The sequence below is a fragment of the Pagrus major genome, chromosome 17, assembly GCF_040436345.1.
Source record: "Pagrus major chromosome 17, Pma_NU_1.0".
Classification (NCBI taxonomy): Eukaryota; Metazoa; Chordata; class Actinopteri; order Spariformes; family Sparidae; genus Pagrus; species Pagrus major.
The window spans coordinates 12,915,636-12,942,067 of NC_133231.1; the positions used below are offsets into that span (position 1 = coordinate 12,915,636).

Sequence of the window (26,432 nt, forward strand, 5' to 3'; positions counted from 1 at the left end):
CAAAACACTGGAAAAAACTATACTAGATAACAAAGTTTACAAAATGTGCCTAGATGGCACAGAGAGAATGTTTTGTGGTTCCTTATCTGACAGGAACACGCATGCTGACATCACAAGTCACCGCTAAACCACAGTGATATTCAGGCAGCCAGGGAATGCACAGTTGCTTATATGCCACATGTGGCCTGATACCCCACAGCAGTTCCTCCTACATCCAGCTATCTGTCTGTTTGTTTACAGTACCTCCGAGGTTAAGGACTGCCCCGGGTATGTTAAGGCACCGACCCATCGACCCCCTGCCTTACAGAGGTTGACATCTTGCTGTGTGCGTTTCCATGCATCCATCATTCTTTGCATATACAGTATGTGTACCTATAGCCAAGTTGTAAGCCTTGGGCTTGTGTCACTCCAAATATTGTTTGGTGAAATTGCTTCTTGGCTAGTTTGCAGCACCCTGTCCATCTGCCAGTGAAGTAAAATTAGAATCAAGCCCTCATAAATGAAGTGCAAGATGCATTGATGACAACATCTTCAAGGCACATATTTCACAGCCACATAAATACTGCAGATACATATTAATACAAAACTATAACTGCACACATTGACATGCAAAAACATATAAACTCGTAAGTACAGGTATTGTTTTACATTAGGTTTCAATAATAAACTTCATCTAAAATTTAACAATCATCTGACATCAAATGTGACCTCTATGTTACCTCCATTATCCTCAGACCACTCATTTTAGTTTCTCTCTTTCTGCAGCATCTTTCTCTTAAAGTTGATCAACCCTTCATGCTGTCATCTGTTTTCTATTCCTATCCTTTCTCTTCCACTTTGTGCATCGCTTCTAACATTTCCCCCCGGGGTTCAAGCATAAGGCATGCAAAGGTCAAAACTTCTTACTGTCATCTTGCATGACTTAATGTATATCAAGCCCGTCTCTATACTTTAACATATGGAATATAGATGTGACATCCACTGAGAGAGACTGTGAAGGAGTGTTCGTATCTTCATCAGTGTGTTACTGTAAAGTTACTCAAATAATTCTGCTGTCACTTGTCACCCTGAAGGTGCGTGGAGAATGAACACACTCAATTCAGAGAGAGAGAGGATGTCATCTTTCATAACTTGCAGCTGGTATAAAGTATCTCAGTAGCTCAGTAATTTCCAGGTCAGTGCCTGTTTAGCTAACACCAGCTGAAAAAGCCTCTGGGATCGTCAGCTCAAAAAACAAGACCTCAGCTCAACAGGGAAAATGCCAAAAGCTTACAGGTGCTCCTCAGGAGAACACACACACCTCTTTCCTGCCGTCACCCTTTTCTCACTTACAATTGAAGTATCATTAATAATTGATTCGTCTTGTAAAAATAGCATGTTGAAACAGATGTTAAAAGGATTTCTACTGTGCGTGGTCAAACTGTGCAGCACAAAGTGAATATGCATTTATGTGGTTTGTGTGTATGCCCATGTTAGTTGTGTCCACAGGGTTTGTCTGTTGGTGAATAGATCCAGGGTGATCGTGTTTCAGTGGCACAAGGTTTGGTTCAGTGTCAAATCCCTCTCTGTGTAACTAAAGATACTTGATTGAGAACACGGCAGCTGGTATGCTGGCTATAACCCACACACACCTGCCACCTGAGTCAGTCTCCCAGGCTTTCTCATCTCTCTCTCTCTCACACACACACACACACACACACACACACACACACACACACACACACACACACACACACACACACACACACACACACACACACACACACACACACACACACACACACACACACACACACACAAAAAACAAAAACAAGCCCAAACTGAGAAATCTGAGCTATGGTAAGAGAAAAAGATATATACTGTATATACCACCATTACTGTCTTTCATGTCAATGAGACAGTTTGACTGAAATCAAGACAGAGAGACAGGGAGGGATGGATGGAGCAGCAGGTGTTGTGTGTGTATGTGAGCTTGTGTCAGTACAGGTGAGCAGAGGGTCAGTGAAGTACTCTCCATATGCCATCTGTCAGATCAGCTAACATGTCACACTGACATTTCCCCACATTCAGTAACAATGTTAGACCATCTAACCCAAACCAATGCATTCACCAATATGGATAGATTTGTTCACTAAATGCCAATTTACTTATCAAGCATTCAGCGTACACAAAGTTTTATTGATAAGATTAAATAAGTCGTGTAGGTCTGCAGCCAACTAATTAATCTGTCAGTTATTAAACTGTAAGTGGAAACAGGCTTATTTCCCCCCTAGCGTTTCTAATTGGTATTATTGTTTGTGGTGCTGTCACAAAGACAACTGGATCACTCCCCGTTTTCCTCAGAGTCGCATCTACCAACAACACAGGACAAAACTTGAGTTTATTCATTCCTTTAGTCAATAATGGAGATTAAAAGCAGATACAAATGGTGCCAGCCTGACTGATCTCCAGTCAGCCTTCATCTTTCGAGGGGATTTCGTGCCCAGTGGCAGACAAAAGTGCACAGGGAAAGCAAGGTTTATAGGGAAACAATCTAAACGCTGATGGTGTCATTATTTAATGGCGATTGTGCAATCAACATATAATTCATTATGATACATTAAAACAGAAAACCTTGTTATTGCCACTGTAAGTCTAACAAAAATGTTTAAATACAGTGAAAACTTTTGAATGTCTTTTGTTTGATTAACAGTGCAAAAATAAAAAATAAAATGACTTGAAACAGACAAAACAAAGCAAATTGTTACATTTGAGAAACTGGAACCAGAAAATATGGCAGTTTTAAATTGATAAAGCACCTTGACTGATCATCAAAATTTTTGATTTTTTTCAACCAAATATTCAATAAATACACTTTTTCCATCAGCCTCAGAATGCTTGTAATAGCACACAATCACAGCTTTGAGCTACCCAGTGCTAATTCTGTGACTACAAGCAATGCATTTGGTTGTATCTTTGGCCTTTTTGTATTGTGATTACTTGTGTATTTATAAATAAGATGCCTATCAAAATGTCAAATGTCTCTCATAATTACTAAGCTGCCCTTTGATCAAACAAAATTTGTATCAGACAGTTTCTTTTTCCAAGCTGTTAAACACAAAAATCACATCACGAAACAGCACCCTACTTTTCCAACATTAGCTCATTTAAGTGAAGAGACCTCAAATCTCAGTGCGTTCAGTTCAGCCCTGAACTGAGCCTTCATTTCCCTCTGTCTCCCAGTTTCCCCCCCCCCGCCCCATCATTCTCTCTCCTTCTGGTGCAATGCAAGTTCCTAATGAGGCGCTAATGAGATTCCCAGTCCTCTTCTGAATCAGATTACAGTGAATTATGTATAAAGCCTTTAAATCACAGCTTTAAAATTACACATGTAGCAACATGATACCCTTGTGCCTTCACAAACTGACAGCACACTGATGGTGCTGATTGCTTTACAGACATTGCTGTATGCTTGAACTACTGAAATGAGATGGTCATTATTGTGAAATCAGCTGGAGATACAATTTAATAAAGTTAAAATTCCAAAATGTACCACCTAGTTGTTAAATGTTTTTTGTTTGCTTGCATGTAATAGTTTAATGAAATGTGAGACAAGATTTTAACTTTGGTCATGTACAAAAAAAATTAAGCTGAAAGTTTGGAAAATCAGACTCACCAAGCCCAAACTAGGGCTTGAATATGGGCGCAGAAGTGGGGAGAACATAAGTGAGTGAGAGACTGATAGACAGAGAGGTAATGGTGTGACCTTGTGAAGGTCTGTCATCACCTGCTGGGAGAAAAATTACCTGCAGTAGAAAGCCAGAGCACCTGAAAACACATCAACATCCACTTCACTCTACCCTCTTGCTCCTTCACAACCTCTTAAACTACTCCCAAATGAGGAATATGTTACTCACTCAAAATAACTGAATTCAATTAAAATGGAGTAGAAATGACTCTGGTGGGTCTCCTGCTTTTGTTAATTGGGAGCAAAACAACCTCACTCTCCTTTACCCATTAAATTTCATCCCTCTTTTTTCACTTCTTCCTTTCTATTTTTCACTGCAATTTGTCTTCATCCATCTCACGCTATCTCACATTAAATTTGTTTCATGCTAATGGTGCTTACGCATTAATGTTAAAAAAGTTCTCAATTTTCACTTTCTAAACGCAATGAAAACAACCATTTTATTATAATTCTGTAACAGTGTTATTGTGGAAATTTAAAGGGATAGTTCGGATTTTTTGACATGAAGTTGTATGACATCGTCACCATCAGTGTCGTGCATCAGCAGTGACTTTTCCCCAACTGCGTCCTGTGAGCCGAGATCTGTCCCACTGTTGTTGCTGAAGAAAGTAGTTACGGCTAGTTTGCAGGGTCACGAAGATAAAGCGTTTTGCTTCAAAAAACAATATCCGTTCAAAAGAGTAAAACATTTGCATCACAAAATCGTTTACGACAAAAAAGTCAGACCTCACGATCACCTGGCACTATTTCCCCTCCCTTCGTATCACTGCGCGCTTCCGCCTGTTGACACACCGCACCGCTCCATCAGCTGTTTCACGGTGTTTACATGCTCGGATGTGCGAGAGAGCTAACGTGAGTACTAGCGAGATTATTAGACAAGAGGATATATAAAAATGGTGCGGATTTGCGATTATCCGGGTTGCAACAACAAAGATCACACCAAGTCGCCGTATATATTTCACCGCTTTCCTGTCACAGACATTGCTATTAGGCAACTTTGGCTTCTTGCCATAGGCTTGAACATTGAAGCGAGACTGCCAAGGGTGAAAAAGCTTCGTGTGTGTAGTGCACACTTCAGCAAGGACGATTATGTTCCTACACGCCCAGGAAAGAGGAAGAAACATGTTTTGAAGAGCGCTGCTGTGCCACGACCCCAGGTAAGAACAACTATCTACAAGCTAAAGACGGTGCCTTTTTATATGATGACTGTTATTATTATTGTCAGCAACTTGGACCGCTTCTCTCTCCTCTCTCTCTGCCCGTTCTAACTCCATTTGACGAAGCTCGGTGTCTGTATATTCGGGTTCATAAAGATATCCCTTTGGCTCTGTGGTAAAAGGAATGTCTTCATCACTCGTTTCGTAGTCAGACATATTTACGTTTACCATCCGAGCATGTAAACACCGTGAAACAGCTGATGGAGCAGTGCGGTGTGTCAACAGGCGGAAGCGCGCAGTGATATGAAGGGAGGGGAAATAGTGCCAGGTGATCGTGAGGTCTGACTTTTTTGTCGTAAACGATTTTGTGATGCAAATGTTTTACTCTTTTGAACGGATATTGTTTTTTGAAGCAAAACGCTTTATCTTCGTGACCCCGCAAACTAGCCGTAACTACTTTCTTCAGCAACAACAGCGTGACAGACCTCGGCTCACAGGACGCAGTTGGGGAAAAGTCACTGCTGATGCACGACACTGATGGTGAGGATGTCATACAACTTCATGGCAAAAAATCCGAACTATCCCTTTAAGCATTGGTCTGTATTTTTTTTATTTAGTGTGCATGGGTAAATGGCCCAATGTACTCAACACTATGCCTACTGTATAGGACTATAAAAAAGCGATATTGATTATTTTTTTAAAGAACATAAGTGTAATGTCTTTGTTTCACTAAGAAATTATTGATGTGCAATTTTACACCTTATGATGTACATCCTTACTTTCTTTTAATATATAATAATCAAATAGTTCTCCTGTGTCAAGTATCATATTAAGTGTTCCTTTTTACATTTACTTACAGACACTCTATACACACTGTTAGTGCGAAATATTAATTGGCTTGTTATAGCTTGTTGAGTCGCACATTCTCGGTTGGACGATTCCAGTAAAGTCTGCTTAAAACTGATCCAGAGCACTGGAAGCGAGCTATTTCATGTGATCTTAATGTCATTTCACACATCAAAATTAAGCATAAACCCAGTATGTCAAAATTACCAGCTGGGACCACTTCATTGACTTACTACTGTGATCAGTGATTAAAGTTAACAATAAACATCTAACAACCATTTACAACAGCTCTTTAATTCATTTCATCTAAGCACGGAAAAGCACAACAAGTAGTGTAAACAGCTCATAATGTAGATTTATAATATTACAAGAAGACCTAGAAAAAACATAATGGGATTTTTAGGTGACAATCTTGAAAATCTAACACCCTACAACACAATTATTAAACGTGGAAAAATGTATGATATACAATTATTTGTAATTAATTGTGCAGGCTGACAATAACTGACGCACCATCATCCCTCCATCTCTAGGTATTTCTCTCTCCGAGTGTGATTTCGCTCGATTGTATCTCCAACTCATATCCTATTTGTGCTCTATATCAGCACTGTTAATCTTTTTTCTACTTTTCCATACCATTAATAAGGCGAGATTGTTGATGTCCAATCCATAGCAGGAAATTAACTTTTTTTTACTTGCCACAGTACTGGTACAGGTCCACTTACTCTCACTGTTTAGCGAGGGGCTAAAATAATACAGGACTCTCCAACCATGGTTGGTTACCTGAAAAAAAAAATCTGTCAGAAACAACTTAACCACCAGAAAATAAATTAACCACCTTTTGGCCGACAGCTGATTTAATTTCTCTCACTGTACCCCGCACCCACACACAGCACACACTGTGGGCATGTTGGAGGTACTCAAGAAATGAGGTAATGAGGAAAGATAAAATGTTAAAAGACTGAACTGAGCAGTGAGAGAAAGTAAAGAGTGAAGCAGGTGTTAAAGCAATGAGGTGAGAATTTCTGAATTTAATCAAGCCCAAGTGTGTGCGTGTGTGTGTGTCTGTCTGTCTGTCTGTCTGTGCGTGTCTGTGTGTGTTTGTGTCCGTCTTCATTTCTCTCCTGTCACTATAGTGGCAAGAAGGGTCCTCAGAGGCTAAGATCTGGCCTCCCACATGCCTGAAGGGGAAAACACACACTCACACAGGCGCACAGGCACAGATGTGGGGGTTATCATGGGAAATAACTTCATACCAAATGGAGCTTTTCATGTTATTGATCAGGAACGCCTACTTGCTTTCACTCACTTGGCACAATGCACCTAAAACTCACTGTTATAATTTGTAAAAATGTGTCTTTTAAGTATTCAGATAGAAAAACCCTCAAAAACACATGGTGCACAAAATACTAATTTGAGGCAATGCCAGCATGTATTCTGCAAAATACACACAATATGGTAGTAATTGCATTACTCTGACACTATTGTGAGCAAAATTACCTCTAAATCACCAACAGCAAATATAGTAAATACAGTAAATCACCCCTATATACACAGAGTATCGAAACAAATAGAAAGGCCAATACCAACACTGTATGACTTCAAACACAGATGATGACATATGGACAATACACTAAGTCTCACTGATCAATGAACTTCACACACACACCCGTGTATATATATATGTGCAAAGCCCCACAGATACTGCCAGGTGATTCATCACTAGCTGAGGAGAGCATGGCCTCCAAACCCTTTTAAGGGACCTGTGACCTCTTCAATGACCTTTCCAAAGGGTCACTGTAGATTTATCAAACTACATAATGAGCATTACAACCACCATCACTCACTAATGTTCAGCTCTCTCCCAGGAAAAAAACATAATATATAGGCCAAATAAAAACACTACCACCTTGTCAGTTTCCTGCAGAGACCTCCCATCTCAACATATTTCACCATTTTCTTATTATAGCTGGCAGGTGACATTGTCTCTCAATCTTGCACTCATGCCTTGCTGCCTCTTTTTTTTCTCTTTTCCTTGTACCTCCTGTCTTCTATTCCCTGTTCTCGTCCTTCGTCACACTGTGTACCTCACACATACAGTTCAAGTCAGTCACTGATGACTAATACGACATCGGTGGTGTGATCTAGCTGCCTGTGGGTTTATTGCATCACTGTGACTTGAACTATCTTTCTGGTGAAACACGAATCTTTTGCAACTCAGCCTTATTGACAGAGTAACAAAGCTGTGACGGTATTATTGACATCTGCTCTAATTATCACTCTGAAGGTTTTGTATGTCAGACTGTGATGACAGACAGTTTTGTTCATGTTTATTTTTTTTTAATGATTCAGCTTTCATCCCTTTACTGGGTGGTTGAATAGCTGTATTCCTGCAGCTACAGCTCTGTGGGAACAAACAAAAGGATGTTCCTAACGAGTAATTTCCCTCATCTTTGAACAGAAGTTTAAACTTAGACTAATCTTCTAGTCTAAAAGTAGGACAACACACAGAAAACATAAAGAACATTGCACATTATCTTACATAACATGACAATAAAATATTGAAGAAACGTGCCCAACTATTATAACAGCTTTTTCATTGAGTGAACGCAATTGCATAGCAAATACGTAAATACGTAAATATGTCTAAGGCGCATCAGGTAATCAGTGTGAACATTAGTAACAAATGCTTGTTTTTTTATAAAACAACATTTCAGTGCATATTATGTCATTATGAAATTTAAATGTGTACATATATAAAATAATAAGTTTAACTGACTAGTATTGCTGGTGCAGACTAGCAAGGGTAGCGTAGTTTAATCAACTAGTAGTCAATGAATTTTGCATATTCCTAAAACAAAATACAACCGAACACAACCTAGCACTGCTACAGAAGGAAGAGCACAGCATGATGTGATGTGGTGTCTTCACTTTGACACACACATATACACTCATGAGATATGCGTTTTATGCAAAACAAAAATGTTCTACATAAATGACAAAGTCTGGAATCATTTATTCAAGTATCCTACAGTTACTGTCTTTTGAAATGTAAAGCCTCTTCCATCCCTTTCCAGCTGTTCAATTCCAGTGTCAGTTGCATCCTCATCTCTTAATAAGACATCAGTGTTTCCTGAGAAGTGTAAGAATCGCGTGACAAGTCCATCAAACCCCCCACTGAGGGATTTAGCACCCCTTCATTCCCTTAAAAGCTCACACAACATGGAAACTGATTCGCCAGAAGGAGAGAAAACAGTTAACATGAAACACTGGTAATCCTATCGAATCATAGTGGGCTGATATACACACTCCGCTATGATATCTTCGTTCTCTGTTTTTCCTGTCAGTCTCAAATGTATGCAATTCAGGACAATGATACAGCTCATAAATATTACATCAACTCTGTTATTTACTTCATGGCGTATTGTACCACTGTTTTTAAATTTAATACCTGAGCAGGTAGATAACAATGACAATATAAAAGACAAAAATACACAACTAATAAATAACAAATATCCAGTCAGATGAATTAATATAAAGTTTCACGTTTAGCATTTTCTCAAATTTTCTTTGACATCAAGGTTTGCTTATTTGGAAATAAAAGTCAAATTTAAAGTTTAATGGCCATCATTAACAGCTGGTAAATAAAAGTACACACAAATAGAACGTTTTTGAACTGCATCGACTAACCTCTAATTTTTTTATCATTTAAAATCCTATTTCAGCAAGGAAAATCCAGGATATGTCTCACTTTTTGCACATATACCCTTTTACTGTTTCTCTTCCCAAGTCAATTATAGATGACTGGTCCCATTTCCAGACTCATCTTTTCACAAATGTCTAAAGCCCTAATCTAAAACTGCAATATGAGACACCATGGTGGAAAACATATGGCCCTACACTTTGGCTTTAATTTTAATCTGATTGAATTGATTGTGGCATGAGATTTAACACATTTTCCCCACTTCTAAAATGACTAAAGTAGAAACACCACTTCAGTACAATTCATGAGGTGATGACCTGACTTTACTACTTTTCCTACCCATATATTATTTCCTTCTTTTTCCCTTTATCTCAGTCACATTCCTATAGAACTTGAAATGGCCAACATGATCGCTGAGTCCTACGATATGGATAAGAATTTTTTTAAAGCTCCTCAACCAAACGCGGACTCAATCCCTCTACAAAATGCGGAATTCAACTTGGGATTTGACTATGGAAACCCAGTTACTTGCAACACACCAGGGTGAAAGGTCCTCTCTCTATCTTCAATCCTATATTAACTTGGCCTCTTATGGTTCAAATCCACAATCGGGGATCAGCAAAAAGGCCGGAGCCCAGTGGGGTGCCTTAAGAGCCCAGCCGTCTAAACTGATGAAAGACGGGAGTTGTTTGTGATTGCTGTTAAGGAAGATCTTGTAAGGACAGGGACAATGTGACTGTGCAGTCATTTATTTAAGGGACCATTCATGCACACATATCCCTTGAGTACCAAAACAAAATTGGGACACTGAAGAATATCAGTTTGTTTTCCTGCAGGCTTAAGCTTTCCTCAATTTGTGAAGAGAGCTTAAGATGTTTCACGGAGCATTTATCAGTTTTAAATGGAAAATGGGCTGTATTTCAGAAAAAAAGACTGCTCAAGCTTTATCACAGACATAAACATGCATTTGTTGGAATTAATCAGTGTCTGCCACATTCATCATTCATGTTAAATACCAAGCTCTTTACATATAGGTAAATGATTTTATTTGTGGGGTAAAAAGGTAACAATAGTGGTATACACACACATGCAAGCAGTATATACATACACAGAAATTGTAGGAACAGAATCATGGCAGAAGCCAGACTAGAGGCATGTTTAACAAGATCCAGATGGATGGTGAGGGAGGTTGTCGGCTCAGGCCTTTAGTCCCATACTGTGAGCAGGTCTGCATTTTAGCCACATACAAACGGTTGCGCACACACACATGGACACACACTCAAGACTCAGATACCAGAGCCCCATACTGTGCTGAGCCCTGCATTCAAACCCACTTTGTAGAGCAGATGTGACAGGTTGTTTGTAAGGGGAATTCAGCGTGCACGCACACGCACGCACGCACACACACACGCACACACACACACACACACACACACACACACAAATCTGTTTCAGAACGGAAAACATCACTAAATATCTGAACCGCAGAAGCCTAGAGACGCTCAGACTTTGGCCTGTCTTAAATAATCACAACATCTGATCCTGCACTGGTCTAGAAGTCTGCTGGTCCTCTAATAATCTCCATCACTGGCACCCTCTGACTGCTTCTAAAGGCAATGAATGTCCCTTTTGCATGAGTGTGTGTCTGTGTGTATTTCTTCAAGGCATATTTAAAAATAGTCTGCGGAGTCAGGCGGTTAGCCTTAACTAATAGCATCTCTGTGATTTTCAACTTTTTTATGTGTGTGCATGTGCTGTATCCAGCTGAAGACACAGTCATGCAAAAGCATGTGTACAGTACACACTATCTCGTGGTTATCTCTTGTCCTAGTACTGCAAGTCCAAATCACAAGCCATGGAGGGAGTGGATTTAACTTAAGAATGACAGCAAAACATTAGAAAACAGACAGTATTTCAGCGTAATGCTTATACGAATTGTATTTTACTTGAAATAAAACAAAATTGCAGTTTCCTCTCTACAGTAATTCCAAAAACTTTAATGACTTCCTACTGCTATTATACACAATGTCCATATTAATGTTCTGTCCTAATGGTGACCAGATAAACACATAACAACCTCTGACTCGACATCCACTATTAAAGCCCTTGAAAATACTTTTCACCTGCCTTGCAAATGAGAGGACATTATACGCGGTCTTTTAAAGCCAATAGAAGCTGATAAAAGTCAAGTCTGCAAGGAAAGGGGATTTAAACATTATTAGCCTTTCATCACATTACATTCATCCCCTCTGATGCCTGCTTTGCCTATCACCTTTTCTGATAAACAAGCTTAAAAAAAGGTAAGACCGTTACTTCACTTTCAGTTTGCCTCGCACAAAATTGGGTCTGACTTTTTGTTGTTACAGCTGAATGTCTTAGGTTAAGCAGAGACAAAAAGTACAAAAATCTAGCCTGACAGCAGATAAATGATTTTAAAAGGATACGTCTGTTGGGTCTGGAACTCCTGAGACCTGACTATTACTCAAAATCCTTTTAACAGGTTCATGTTAATGTGAGTTAGAACAAAGCTGCCCTGTTAGCTTGGATAGGAGAGGCCTAACATAGAGGAGTTTTAGCACTGTGGTAAGGTAAATAATGCAGGTAAAGGTTCCTCTTCCTAGATAGCACCTTCAAAATTCCTTAAAAGCTGTTGAATGGAAATAATTTAAACACAGATAATGTTCACAACATTGGCAGCAACTCACTGAATATCAGATTAACAGATGTATATTGAAACAAGAACAGTACAAGTTGTATAAAGTAGATAGAAGCATCCTTCTATATTAGCTTCTGTACATTTGCAAGGAGCACAGAGACAGCCCCTCAAGGTCTCAGGTTGCTTTAACAATGAATAAATCACAGATCTGACATGGTTGTATTGGTGACAACAATGGAAATGAATGCTTGTTTTGACCATTCACTTCATACCTAATCACATGCAACCTTAAGGCATTTACCCTTACCATTACAGGAGCATAATCAAACAGAACAAGGCACAGTAGAACACAGCAGAACGAAACCAAACTGCTAATAATTTGCTGCATGAAGTGAAATCAGTGAGCCTGCTCAACTATGAAATGTAGAGGGCTGTAGTTTGTTGTGTCACCATGAAAACCACTGCTGTAAAAGTGCTGCTATGCTCTATTAAGAAATAAATCAGAACAATAAATCTAATCAAAAGAAAAACAGAATAGTGCAGAAAGCAGACAAAATCATCCATGTACAGAAAACAGATCATCCCCTCCCACTTTACTAGACAAAACATTGTGTTAAGCAGCAGAGCACAAACACGTAGAGTACAGTCTAACTGTGCAGATGAAGACATGTTAAAAGCAAGGTCGTGTACTGGCTAACCCCAACCTTGGTGTAGTTCTCATACAGCCCTGAGCTCACTGAGGCCAACACTTCATGACGCCTGAACTCAGCTACACTCTCTACCTCACCTCTCTGTCTACGTGTCTGTCAGTCTGTCTCCGCCTCTGACTATTTCTGTGTCTGCATGTACCCCAAAATGTAGGCTAATGCCCTGCAGAACTGACAGATTAAATGCCAATCCCTGGGTTGTACAAAAACCAGCCCCAGGCAGCCAGCTCTGTATGGGTGTGTGTGTGAGTGTGTCCAACCAGCTACAAATCCATGCCTATGTGTCTGCTGAGCTGGGTGAACACTGACATAAAACAACTGCCCTTAGTAAACAACTCTAAAGGTCACTGCGGATTTCAGATTGCTTATAACTTGCTGTCATGTTCTGATGAAAAGGAAATATTTTGGCCTTAATGTCAGTCACTTTCTGTGTGTCAGTTCATTTAAAACAACACGCTGTAAGGCCAAAATCAACAGCTCCATGCATTATAAGCTCTGTAAAAAGAAAACCCGCCACTTGACCACAAGGCAATGTAAGGCTTTTGATTGATTCTTGGAAGAACAAACTAGACTAATATATATTTATGTGCTTATGTGGGTGAGCAGTGTTCATGGAATGATTTGTCTTCTGACAGTTTGCAGCCTCAACTCTCTGGATTCTAGGTTCTGGATATAGTTGTTAATGCTCTCAGACACAGGTTGAAAAATTAGGGCTGTGGAATAACATGTAAATTTTGTTTCAGGGAGGATTTTCACGTTAATGATTTTATTTGCAGAGCATGACCTTTGCCTCCAATAAATGTGAGGTCAGAAATCAATGACATAAAATCACTTGCCTAATGTCAGTGGACATCTTTCTAATCAACAGATGCAGCCATGGGCTATAATGTATATTCACCACCTCTAACTCCAACATGAATAAATGGCAATGAATTTGAGCATTCAATCTGGACATAGGTGTTTGACTTTTATCAGGCTATATTAAAGAGATATATTACAGGTCTCAAGACTGATCCACTGCCAAAAAATATATAGCAAATTTATCAGCTGAAACAATTTGACCTCATCACAAGCTATCAAACTTACGATCACAATGTAAGGAGGAGACACATCAGCCCTCTCCACCTCCGAAGTCTCAAAAATCAACTTGACCAGCGAGCAGGTGTTGCAAGTTTAAGGGGTCAAGTTTTGTACTCAACCCAGCCCCGTTCAAGTGGAGCAGAAATGCTCTCTCACTATTGTCTTTCACTGTTTCATTTGAGACGACAAAAACACCACAGAGGAGCTCCTTTCTTGCTCTCTTTATCATTATATTGCTTTTTTTTTTTTGTGCAGTGAACGCAGCATCTCCGTACTTCAAATACTGATTTGGACATTGATTACTATGGCAAAAGTATAAGCTTTGAAGTATTTTGGTCAATTGGGTTACTTGAGAATCTTGTTGACTCATCTGTCCTTCTGAAAGTATTAGCAAAGAAAAGCAACAAAGTACCGAAACACCAACAAAGAAACTGGACTCGTTGGATATTATCAAAACAGAAATACACAATCAAGATAAACTCACACAATACCTTATTTTTTCAACTTTATCAACTTTTACGGTTTCATATTGGGACGTATAGCAGCTAACTTAACATCAGTTTCCCAATACACTTTTGGCAGCATGTGGTCTACAATACATTTGTAAAGCAACTTCTGCCAAGACAACACTGAGCCAACAATAGACTGTCCTGTAGCCAGGGGCCATAATATATATATTCACCACTCAGCCTACACATCTGTTATAAATACACAGTATAAGCAAAGCATATACACTTTGGACTTCTTCCAAGAGTTCATCTGTGTGTTGTGTGTCCCTTTTCAATTAGCATTAATGATTTTTCTTTCTTATGGCTGGTTCATGAATATCAAAATTATATTCAAATGAATGTAAATATAATGTGGGAATTGGCGTATTTTGAAAACAGAAGTACAGCACTCTGAGTTGGGGCTCTAATTCGTTAAGCATACATTCCCTTGATCATACAAATTACTTGAGACAGCCAAGCGGAGAAATTCAACACACACACACACACACACACACACACACACACAAACACAGCAGTTTAATTACATGCAGTTGAGCAACTGTTTCTTTAATGCATTCAGCGCTCATTGATTTGAGAGGTCTCTGACACTGAATTACGCTATAGATTTCAGCATTTCAAACACACATACTGGCACTCCCAAATATCCATACTAATTGACTTTTTATCATTCAGAAGCTGCTCTATTAGAGGTTTATGCTACTGAATGAGTTCCTGATTTAGAAGTCCTGCTGAAGGAGTAAACAGCAGGGCAGAGTGTGCCATCGCTCTAAAAATGAAGCTGGAGGGAATCCCATCTCCCACACATGTCAACTCACCCCTGCACGCTGAACAAAATGATACAAGCCAGCTCCGCTTCAAAATGCTGAGGGCAATAGTTTGGAGAAGCAAAATAACACCACAGACAGAAATAATAAAGTAAACTAATTAATGCACTTGGCTTTTGAAATCATTTTAATAATCACAGATTACATCAACAATTTGAACCTCAGTGTCCTTAAGCAAGATAAAAATGTCTGGGCTCACTGAGGATTTAACCTAACCCCATGCAAAACTCATGTGTGCTTAGTTCTGGGTGCACAGAGAACAAGAGCACACACACACAAACAAAACTTACAGTGCAGACTGAAAACTAACCTCAGTTTTCTGCTTCAGGACTAATCAATATTGTTAGATGTTTTTTCAACGCACATGCAGAACATATACACTCCATATGCATATCTGCTGGCATTCTCTCACAGAGTAATCCTCCACACCGTACGCACGCACGCACGCACACACACACACACACACACACACACACACACACACACACACACACACACACACACACACACAGCTGCCTGGGCTTACATCCACCTGACAAACCCCCATACACAAACACACAAAAACAACTCCTTACCCCACACACTTGGCACGGATGCCAACTAAGCCCCAGTTCTCCAGAAGTAATAAACCGTCTTTTCACTGCGTCTCTCCAAACCATGATAGAAGACTGCTGAAAGCCCCTTTGCTTCCATTTTAAACCCCTCAACTCATTTACTAGGACACTGATTGTTACTTCTGTGACCATACGTGTGTGTGTGTGTGTGTGTGTGTGTGTGTGTGTGTGTGTGTGTGTGTGTGTGTGTGTGTGTGTGTGTGGCACATACACGATGTCCCAAATGGCACTGCAATGGGGGACAATTTGTCTTACACACTCATGTACTCACACATACACACATCAGTAGAATGGAACAGAATATAGGACTACAAAGTGTTTTTAACCTACACAGGACCTGACTTAATTGTTGAAAGCTAAGCTATGAAAACAGCAAAACTCTGCCTTAAATCCCACATATATTTGTTCTTTTACTGAGCACCCCACAAAATGCAGATGTGAAAAAGAAAATTAATCTATAAACCTAACATGCACATGGTAGAGTTAGCAAAGCATAACCGCATTACTATTGAAAAGAGTTCTCAGAACAGCAAGCTGAGCACCACAGCATGCTGTAGCACAGCATATTAGTTAACATCCAGTGCAATGCCCTCCAACTATCTCTCTAAATAAAGGAGTCACACAGGTGAGACATACACATGTACACATAAGCAGAAGGCACTTAGGGTTATTCATTTTACCCATGAAAGACATATCCAAGAGAAAAGCAGACAAACCACTGCCTTTTTATGTGGAGATCTTCTGGACAGAAGGCAGAAAATGCAACAAACTCCACATCACTAAAATTATACTAATACAATTTATGAATAATAATGAATAATATCATCACGTTTGAGTGGTTAACAAGAGTATGAGTACAAGTATAAGTTATAAATAAATAATAAGTTTTAAATAAGTAGAATGAGATCTGCTGCTAAACATTACATTTTCACCTCCTCAAACAAGTTACCTAAGACTTAACTAAATTTAAGATTTACGTTCAAGGTTTTAATGCATTCCAATTCAAAATTAATTACTGAATAAATTTAAAGACATTTTTTACGGACCACCAGATATGATGCCCCAGCCTGTACAAATGTGTGTGTGTCAGTTACATTTGCATGCGTTTGTGGTACCAGGAGGTGCAGGCATAATGGCCAGCGTGTGACTGAGCGCGAGGCAGACCGTGTGCCTGTCTCCTCCTCTCATTTTCCCTCTCTGTCGATCATATGAAGAGATGCCAAAGAAAAAACGAGGTATGAAAAAAAAAGAAAGACTTAAGTGGGCATTTGGATTCTCTCTGATCCCGTACCCCCTCATTTTGTGTATGCAGTATGCAAGCAGCAAGTGATGAAAGGCGAAAAACTTTTTCATTCCTCCTGTGTGTGTGTGTGCCTGTGTGCATGCGTTTGTGTACCTCCCAGTGAATAGAGCATTAATTGCATTAGCATTACAGCTGGGTGATTTCCAGTCAAAGAAAAACTCTGGCATCAACAACGAAGGCAACGAAGTCTTGAAGTGTGTTATTATTTCGTGCATTTCAATTGAAACATTTTTTGCGTAAAAACTGGCATGACAGAAAGAGTGAAGTAGAAAGCGAGCATGCGGAGACAGCTGAAACAGAAAGACAGGAAGATTGCACTGATCAAGCTGGCCAAATGAAATTCACCCTTGAAACTGTAATACTGTCTTATGGTAAGTTGCACCTTTTGTTGATTGAGACATCCAAAACTTAAAATGTGACAGATGAAAAATGGCCATTTAGCATAAAATGCAAATCATCTATAAGAGCCAACCAACTAAAAACCTACAATTTGTCCAATCAAACATGTCAGTCAACTGTCCTGTTGCAGTGCTGAGGTTATTGAGGCAAGAGGGTTGTTACAGGTGTCCAAATGTATAAAAAAAATTCTTCCATGTGAGCATGGAACTGATGTGTGGTCTCCACATTTCATTCATTTGTAGATTATTTTTCTTAATTGATTAATCTTTTTGTCCTTAAAATATATTTTAAAAAATGGCAATCAAAATTTGAATTGAAAATGCTTCTTTTGTGTGTCCAACAATAATCAACTTACTTTCATATAAGACAAAGAAAGTCAGCTAGTCTTGATGACCTACAGCTTGCAGGTAGCAAATGTTTGGCCTATTTTTTGTCCTTAAGTGACTTAAGTGAAAATATTGTGATATGTATTTTTATATTAATTAAAATCAAGTTTTGCAGTTTCTGAAGATGATTCTGTATGTGTTAACATGCAGTTCCTGTAATGCCCCCAAGGGAAAGGCTCAAGTGGATTATTTGGATTTTACATGACTTCAACACATGTTAAACAAAAATTTTACAGGAAAATGAGGGTCTGCTTCTCCACCTTTTACATGGGTTGAAAGTTGTGTGTTACGGTCCATATGATCACTGAAAATTATTCCTCTTATTTAATGTCATCTCATTTCTGCCCACAGTCCAGAAAGAGCTGAGATGTGAGCTGAAGTGAATCTTAAAATGGTTTTCAATAGATGATTTTACACAGTCACCCAGTGATTCAGATTCTTGTTCTCTGTCAATACAACAAAACACACACCTGCCAGGTGTGTGTGTGTGTGTGTGTGTGTGTGTGTGTGTGTGTGTGTGTGTGTGTGTGTGTGTGTGTGTGTGTGTGTGTGTGTGTGCGCCCCTGACGGATGGAAATTAATCAAAATGCAAAGCTAGCTCTCCTAGCTTAATTTCACTCTTTATTCAAATGTGTGTTTTTCTCTCTCTTACTCTCTGTGAGAGTGAGTAGGTGGAAACTGACATGGGGCAACAAGCTGAAAATATGTAACACAAATACACACAGACACACCCACACACAAACATGAACGATAGCAAAACCTGGATGAAAACACCATAAATATTTTTTAGAAAGCATCATAATTATTTCATTTTGGGTACACTGGCTATGTTGATGGTTGTTTGTTATTGGGAAAGTAGAATTTTGAAATAATGGAAGACATTTCAGGACCTAAGACACTATTGTCTGATTGGTATGAAGATGTGATCATTCTTAAATAGTGTAGTCTAAAATCTTGTTTCAAGCCAAGACAATTAAATTCTGGTTGAATCATTTTAAATCTGACAAAATGACATGGAACCTTATCAACTGCATCTTACCTTAGGTGTGCAAGTGGATAGCAAAATAATATAAGGAATAATAAGTACTTTTAGATCATCTTGGATTTTGTCTTCCCTATAGTTCTAATTTCAGCAGCCACACAAAATAGTCCTGATAGCTTTATTCCACTACAATACGTGCTGAAAATGTTTCATCTGGCTACTTTATTTTCATCCAATTCCCCCAAAAAATCCTAAAACTCTTCGCTACATAAATTAACAAATAAGAAAAAGTGTTTGTGTGTGTATTTTGTGCTTTTCATTACTTGATTGAGTTTCTGAAGTGATCCTCTGCAGGGTTTTTGACAGTGCAGCTGTTGAGCACCCACAGGTCTGCTTCCGTTGGGTCATCTACAGAAAAAGAGAGACTCAATTTATTTTTACAGGACATCATCACAACATGATAAAGAAAGAAAACCTAGATCTAACCAATTTTCGATGCTGCCACGCCCCCATGTCACGTCCGGTCGGCTTGCCAAGGGGAAAAAAAAACACACACTTGTTGAAGTGCTGCGAGTCAACCTCCTCTAACTTAGCGACTAGCTAAGCCAGCAGCTATTAGCTACAGCCAGTCAAACGATAGCATGGTGTTACACCATTCCTGTTCGGCTCCCGGACCGTGGTCGGGAAGCACAGGAGAGATGATTTCCTCCAGGGCCGAAGTTTATGTTTACCATCGGGGTGAACCCCCTTTCAGGTGTTAAGCTGGTCGGGAAATAATACCAGGCAGCTTTGCTGTATCTTGAGGAGCCGTCGCCTTTATTCACAGCCAAACTGCAGCCTATATTGTACACTTTATTGCTGTCGCTACTACTGCTACTCCTTTTCGCTTCTCCTTCCTCTCCCATTCATTCACTGTCCGCACGTACGCACGCTCCCTCACTCTCGCTCGCCCACTCACACTTTACGCACCTTGTATATGTCCAACTGTTCGGAAATAGTTTGTTAAGACACTTAATTGTTCAGAGAAGACTATGGACATGGCTGTTTTATTTTTTTGTTTGTTTTGTTGTGAACTTCAATGTCATCTTCTGTGAAGAAGACTGCAGTCACAAAAGAGAAACTAGATGGCAGGTTATTTTGTTTAAGTTTCCAATTGACCGAAGATATAAGTTATTGTTACATTATGTTGTTAATGTTTTAAATTCGACAGTGTAGTGTGGTACATTGCTAACAAAGGTCAGATATTATATTGCATAAAAGTCTAGTCTAAAAATGGCATAGCAACCTGTGCTTTAAAAAAAATAAACGTAAAAATCGAGAATCGAATCAAACCGTGACCTTAGAATCAAAAATTTAATCGAATCGAGGATTTGGAGAATCGTGACACCCCTAGTTGAGTCCATACACAAAATCAACTTTCAGTATTAATATATTAATATTCCTACTTAGCAGTTTACATGGCTAATGAAAAAGAATATTACACAAATAATCCCATTTACATCCAGCTGTGCATACCTGCCATACATTCATTCAACCACTTTCTTGAAAAGGCTGGTGATACGATATGTGTGCATATCCAAAAAAACCTGCTGAAATCCACGTCTTCTGTAATGTTTAAAAGTAGGTGTGTTTTCCTTCTGACCAGAAACATGTGCTTTTGTTTTGTGCATGCACCTCTTCCCCAGCCCTAAAAACTGGTGGCTGGGTGAAGTACAAGGCTGATTGTTAAAACCCCAACTGAGAAGCATATTCCGAATGTGCTGTATTCATGTCTAAAGAATGCTCCAGAACCCAAATAATATTGGCATGACCCATCGGAAAATGTTGCTTTTGAAATAAGGCCTAATTCAGAATATCCAAACAGAATATGCTGTTTAAGTGACCTGAATCACATTCAGAATATTGTCATATTCAAGAGAATAGCAGAAAATTGGTGTGCATATAAATGTAGTCATTGTTCCTTGCCCATGGAGCTTCTGGAGTGTTTCACCTGGTGGACAGTTTGACAGTAAATAAACTTCTAACAAAGACAGTTGTTTGCAGTACTGTAAAACAAGCCTATTTTCGCATTATGAGTAAAATATGAAGGTTACTTAAACATATGTTTCATCGACATGCGCGCACACACACACACACGCGCGCACACACACAGCGGTTTGCTGCGCCTTGTGATGTTAAGCTCGGCTGCTGCTCAAGATGATGGTGGCAGGCTTTGCATGGCACTGCCAGGAGAGATGTCACACACACAGACACACATACTCGGGGGGATATGGCACGGCAGTGGTGGGGAGCTAGAAGCTTGCTCCTTTACGCCACGTTGAACCAAATATTTCACTTAGAATCCACTTCGCTGCTGCAGTCAAGCATACACACACCCCACTCACACTACATTTCCTGCATTAGTTAATTTGATACACACCCGCAGTACTTTTCAGTAACACACACAGCAGGTCCCAGGATGCAGAGAATGGGGAGATTACCAACCACACCACACCTTGCCTTAGGTAAACTCTCCATCTCAATCCCTCCCTCAACACACACACACACACACACACACACACACACACACACACACACACACACACACACACACACACACACACACACACACACACACACACACACACACACACACACACACACACACACACAGTGTTTCCAGACCAAGGACAAACCATTCATTCATTATTTACAAATACACAAATAACGTTAAATGTCTATTCGCTATCATTCTGACTGAACAATCAGTATGTAGGCTGCACATGCAGACTTACATGAGTTAGAAAAGCAAAAGATGAAAGATCCACTTACTAAAAAAATGAGATATACAAATAAAATAATATCAGGGTGTCTCCAAAAATTGAATTTAAACATTTACAATGTCAGTTTGCCAAAGAGTTTGAAACAAGCCTGATAAGGAAAGGCCAAAAAATATGTAAGTGAAAAAGCCCCTTCACAACTTTTATTCACAATGTTTTGATACTTTTGCATGAGCATTTTAATATATTGCATGTTTTAATATTTTTGGACACCAGTAGATGGGGTAGATAATAAACTGGAACCACCAAATCTAATAAAATGTAAAAACACATCTGTTTGAGCCTTGAGGTGTATTAGTTGATAGTAAGCGAGACACAATGAAGTCTAATAAAAATAGTAGTACAGCTGCTCTTCATGATAGCACTAAACTAATGTGAGACACTTTGCTAGGACGTGAATCATCTGTTGTGGGTTTGTTTGTTTGTTTGGGCCTTTGTGTATTGTGGGGGAATCATCATTTCTTTTGGGACAGGACTGTAAATGGAAAGGAAATAAAATACTGAGTAATCATAAAGCTCAAAAAACAAAGCTATAAAATGTATGTGCGTGTATGATGAGGAAATGAATACTCCAGAATTAATTAATACTCGAGAGGGAGTGAGAGAGAGAAGAAGTTCAGCTGGGAGAGGGTGCCCATTATGCCTACCTTTATTTGTGTAGGCAACCAACCAACACAAACACAGAGATACACACACAAAGACACACACACATACAGGACTAGTGGGAGTGGTCTCAGCTGTGTGGTTGCCGTCTCCTCTCTGTCCCGAGGGAGACTTTCCAGACCAACAATAACAAGCTCTCCATCAATTTAAACACACAGACACACAGGCGCATACACACACAGAGGACAGATACAAACATCTGCAAAACAATCCTATCTACAGAGTCAGCAGTACTTACCAGCACAAGCATAAAAACTATACAGGAAAAAACAAACCACAACAAAAACATGCAGGAGTTACCCTGCATGGATTTTTTTAGTTTTGAAGGTTCTTTTTCCTCAAGAGGTTCAGAATCTGAGATGAAATTTCAAATGAACCGGCTCATGTACATGTATATCAAATTAGCATAGTAACTGATTATATAAACATGAATCCATTCATAATTGTTTTATTAATTGCTAAATGATATAGATGATATGAAGGTGCAAATGTTTGTTATTTTTACTTTGATATTTAACTTACAGATTAATTCAAATATTAAACTATAATTGATAGTTACATAACTGATCAATCATTTGTGCAGTATATTAAATATCATCCCATAGTTTGGGGCAGCATCCACCACCTTTGCTATGCTTGTCCATGTTATACAACTAGCTCTTGTCCACAGGATTTTCAAATCCTTGTTTTTCATCACTGAAGGAAAGCAGCCATGGACTCTGTCCAAAGACTAATATTCACATATTTTGGAGCTTTAAACCTCTAATGCCCTCTCAGTCAGGGAAGTGACAATGGCTGCAGCTGTTCTTGATCCAGTATGGCAGATACATACTGTACCTAGTACAACAGTCCATCTCCTTACAGTAGTAAAAGGTTGACATGGTCAAACTTCAGCAGCAGAAAACAAAAAGATATGCAGCTCACACTGGTGGAAGGCACATGCCAGCCTCCAGTACCACTACCGCCACCAGTAAACCAGGGGTCAAAGCCACCACCAGGCATTGTAATTAATCAGGGCAGCAGCTGCTTCTCGGTCAGAAGTGGCCTTTAGGTGTAATCTCATGGCAAAACACTAGAACTATGTACAGATGACAGAAGCCACTGACAGCAACAGAATTGTCACCTTGTTTTTTAAGTACTGAGATTATAGCTTTAATCACTTTTATGTTATCCTAATTGTGGATATCTCGATCCGGATAAGGCATCTTTGTAAAGTTAAATGTTTACATTTAGCATAGATGTTGTTCAAGAAACTCTACATGGACCTGATAGTGGAACTGGTACCTTGCAGCTCAAAGTAGACAGGGTCACATTTTGTGACATGAAGATTCTGTTCTGGCTCTCACTGGATATTTAAGCTAATCAGTCATGTCAAAAAACCTTTGTTGTGCTGTTCAGACAGAGAAAGCAATGTCTAATGATGCATTACAGAAACTTTGTGCTGAAGCGAATCGGAAGCCGAGTGGGAAAGTACAGAGTGATATTGATGTGTCCAAAATGACACAAGATATCATACACATCAGCAGTGGCCATCACAAATTACTGCCTGGAGATTTATTTCCTTTATTCCTCCATAAAAACCAGTTGGAAAAATAACACTACAGTCAGTAGACTAAAATATCAATAGCTGTCAGACACTCAGTGACAGCTACTGAGCGAATTTTATCAAATTTGAAAATGTTCAAGCCATAACAACTACCATCATCCATGTCACAAAACTGCATCATTCTGGCTATAATTAGCAGCAGCTCAGAGTTGGCACAGGAGAGGTACTATTTATGACGACTCTGAATCTAGAAGATGCAAGATTGTGCATTTCCGAAAAGGATGATATGCATATGTTTCCATGTTGAAAAGAATAATGGGTAATTTAGTCATGAATAAACTGGAGCATCCAGCAGACAAAATACTAAAATGGCCTAAACTGTGAAAGGAGTAGAAAGTGAAAGTAGATAAATAAAAATGCTCTCAAAAGGTACATTCCCATGTATCTTTATGTTACCTTATTCAATGATTTTATGTAATCAATGACATATGTTGTCTTTTTTTTCCAAGAATGGACGAGGAAGGACAGAGTATTCATTTTACACTGAACTTTGTGCTATTTATGTCATAATGAAATGTCAGCTGACTGATCTTTCACTGTGACATTAGCATTCTCCACTGTCAAGCTTACACTTTAACCCTCATAGAGGAAAACATTAATCCATACAGAACAACATGAGTGTTTCTCTGTTCATCTCTGCATTGGTATATGGGAAAGTAGCCTTGGGTGTGACTTAGCCTTTAAGTGCACTTAAATTCCAACCACATTACCAAATGCTGCTATTGGGAAATGTCTGGAAAGTTACATTTGCATAATATTTGCATAGGAATGGAGGTGCAGCCAATGACAGGGGAGTGATTTGGATATTTTTGCATATCATGGCCACCAGGTAATTATGTGCAAAGTTGTTAGGACAGAATGTGCACAAAAAACTGTTGACTAATCTTTTATCTGATAAAGAAAAGGCCCAGAGGGTGAGACAAGGTTCCTGGAGTGTGTGTGTGTGTGTGTGTGTGTGTGTGTGTGTGTGTGTGTCTGTGTGTGTGTGTGTGTGTTGCTGACTGAGTGTATCTTAGCCCTGTGTTAAAATTGCAAATTCAGTTTAGAAAACAGTATGCAGATGATGATTTTACCAGCTCCAGCATGTGATCAATAACTGTTCATAACAAAACAACTTGCTGATTTGGCACTGAAACTGCACAGAGAAAACATTGTGCACGTATTTCTACAATAAGGAATATAAGGAATTCCACCACTCTCAAACAGTTGTCCCCGCTATACACAAAAGGAAAATGACCTCTGCCTATGTGCGTGTGTGTACACACAAGTGTGTCTCTGTTTGTCTGTATGTGTGTAAGTGTATGGGGGTGTACCATAGCGCATTCAAAATTTCCCACCAGCTGACCCAAATTACTAAATCTAATCCATGAGGTTTATTCCTGTGTGTTCTTCTGTGTGAGTGTGTGTGTGTGTGTGTGTGAGTGAGTGTGTGATATTCACCCTAAATTCACCCCTCAACCAAATCATACAAGAGAGACCTGGATATTGGAAAGCACCACCTGGGGTCAGTGTGTGTATGTGTTTGTGTAGACATATACACAAGGTCATACATAACACATTTCAATCACACTGCTCCCTATGGAGATGAGGAGAAGGGTTATGGGAGCAGGTGCATCCACCAAATCAGTGTGGATGGAAAGATGGACAAAAGAAGAAGAGTGAGAGCGAGGATCAGATGGCTGCCAGTGTACATAAAAAGAAAGAACACAAAAAGGATTAAAGGAATAGGCAGGACAGACATGGAAGAGGGTCATCCTGAGAGAGGAATATAAAGAGAAGAGTGAGTGTGAAGTGGAGGCAGGTGATAGTCAATACCCAAATGGGATTTAAGGATGACCAACCCTGTGCAGCAATACGAGGATAAGGAGAAACTGAGCCAGAGTGACAACAAGACTTGAAATGAGGAAGGAGAAGAAAAACAGTGTGGAGATGAAAGTGGAAGACATGGTGAATAAAGGAGGATAAAAAGGGAGGAGAGGGAAAAAAATCAGCTGGAAAGAGAAGTGGGTGAGTGTCATCCGTAAGTACCCTGCTCTGATCTAAAACATCTAAATGATCTGAGACTAATACGTTTCAGTACACATGCCAGGTATGTGAGTGTTTGAATTCATATAAATAGTTAGATCCAGAAACACTATAAAATAATGTGTTTGGCTGTATTTGCACATTATGTCTGCTGTCCAATTTACCCACAGGTGTGTGCAGCACCCCACAGAGAAAATAACAAGAGGCTCAGCTGCTGGGTCAGAAAGCAGAGAAACACACAAACAATAACAAGCAGAATGGGAATATGGTAATTTCTCTGAACTCCCATGTATCCACTGTATGCAGATGTGCCAATTCACACATGGAATTTGTAAACTGTAAATTCAACTCAATTGTTTATTGTAAATAGACAAAACTATTTTCCACACATAGTTGATACAGTCTGTGAATGTGTACACAAGATAA

General features: G+C 39.3%; 1 protein-coding gene across 1 annotated transcript in view; it reads right to left on the minus strand.

Annotated features, from left to right (window-relative positions):
* cdkal1 (CDK5 regulatory subunit associated protein 1-like 1) overlaps positions 1-26,432 on the minus strand; it is a 239,293-nt gene that overhangs the window by 179,586 nt on the left and 33,275 nt on the right. The window contains exon 4 of the mRNA XM_073485828.1: positions 19,217-19,301. Within this exon, the coding sequence (XP_073341929.1) occupies positions 19,217-19,301 (85 nt within the window). The remainder of the gene's footprint in view (positions 1-19,216; positions 19,302-26,432) is intronic.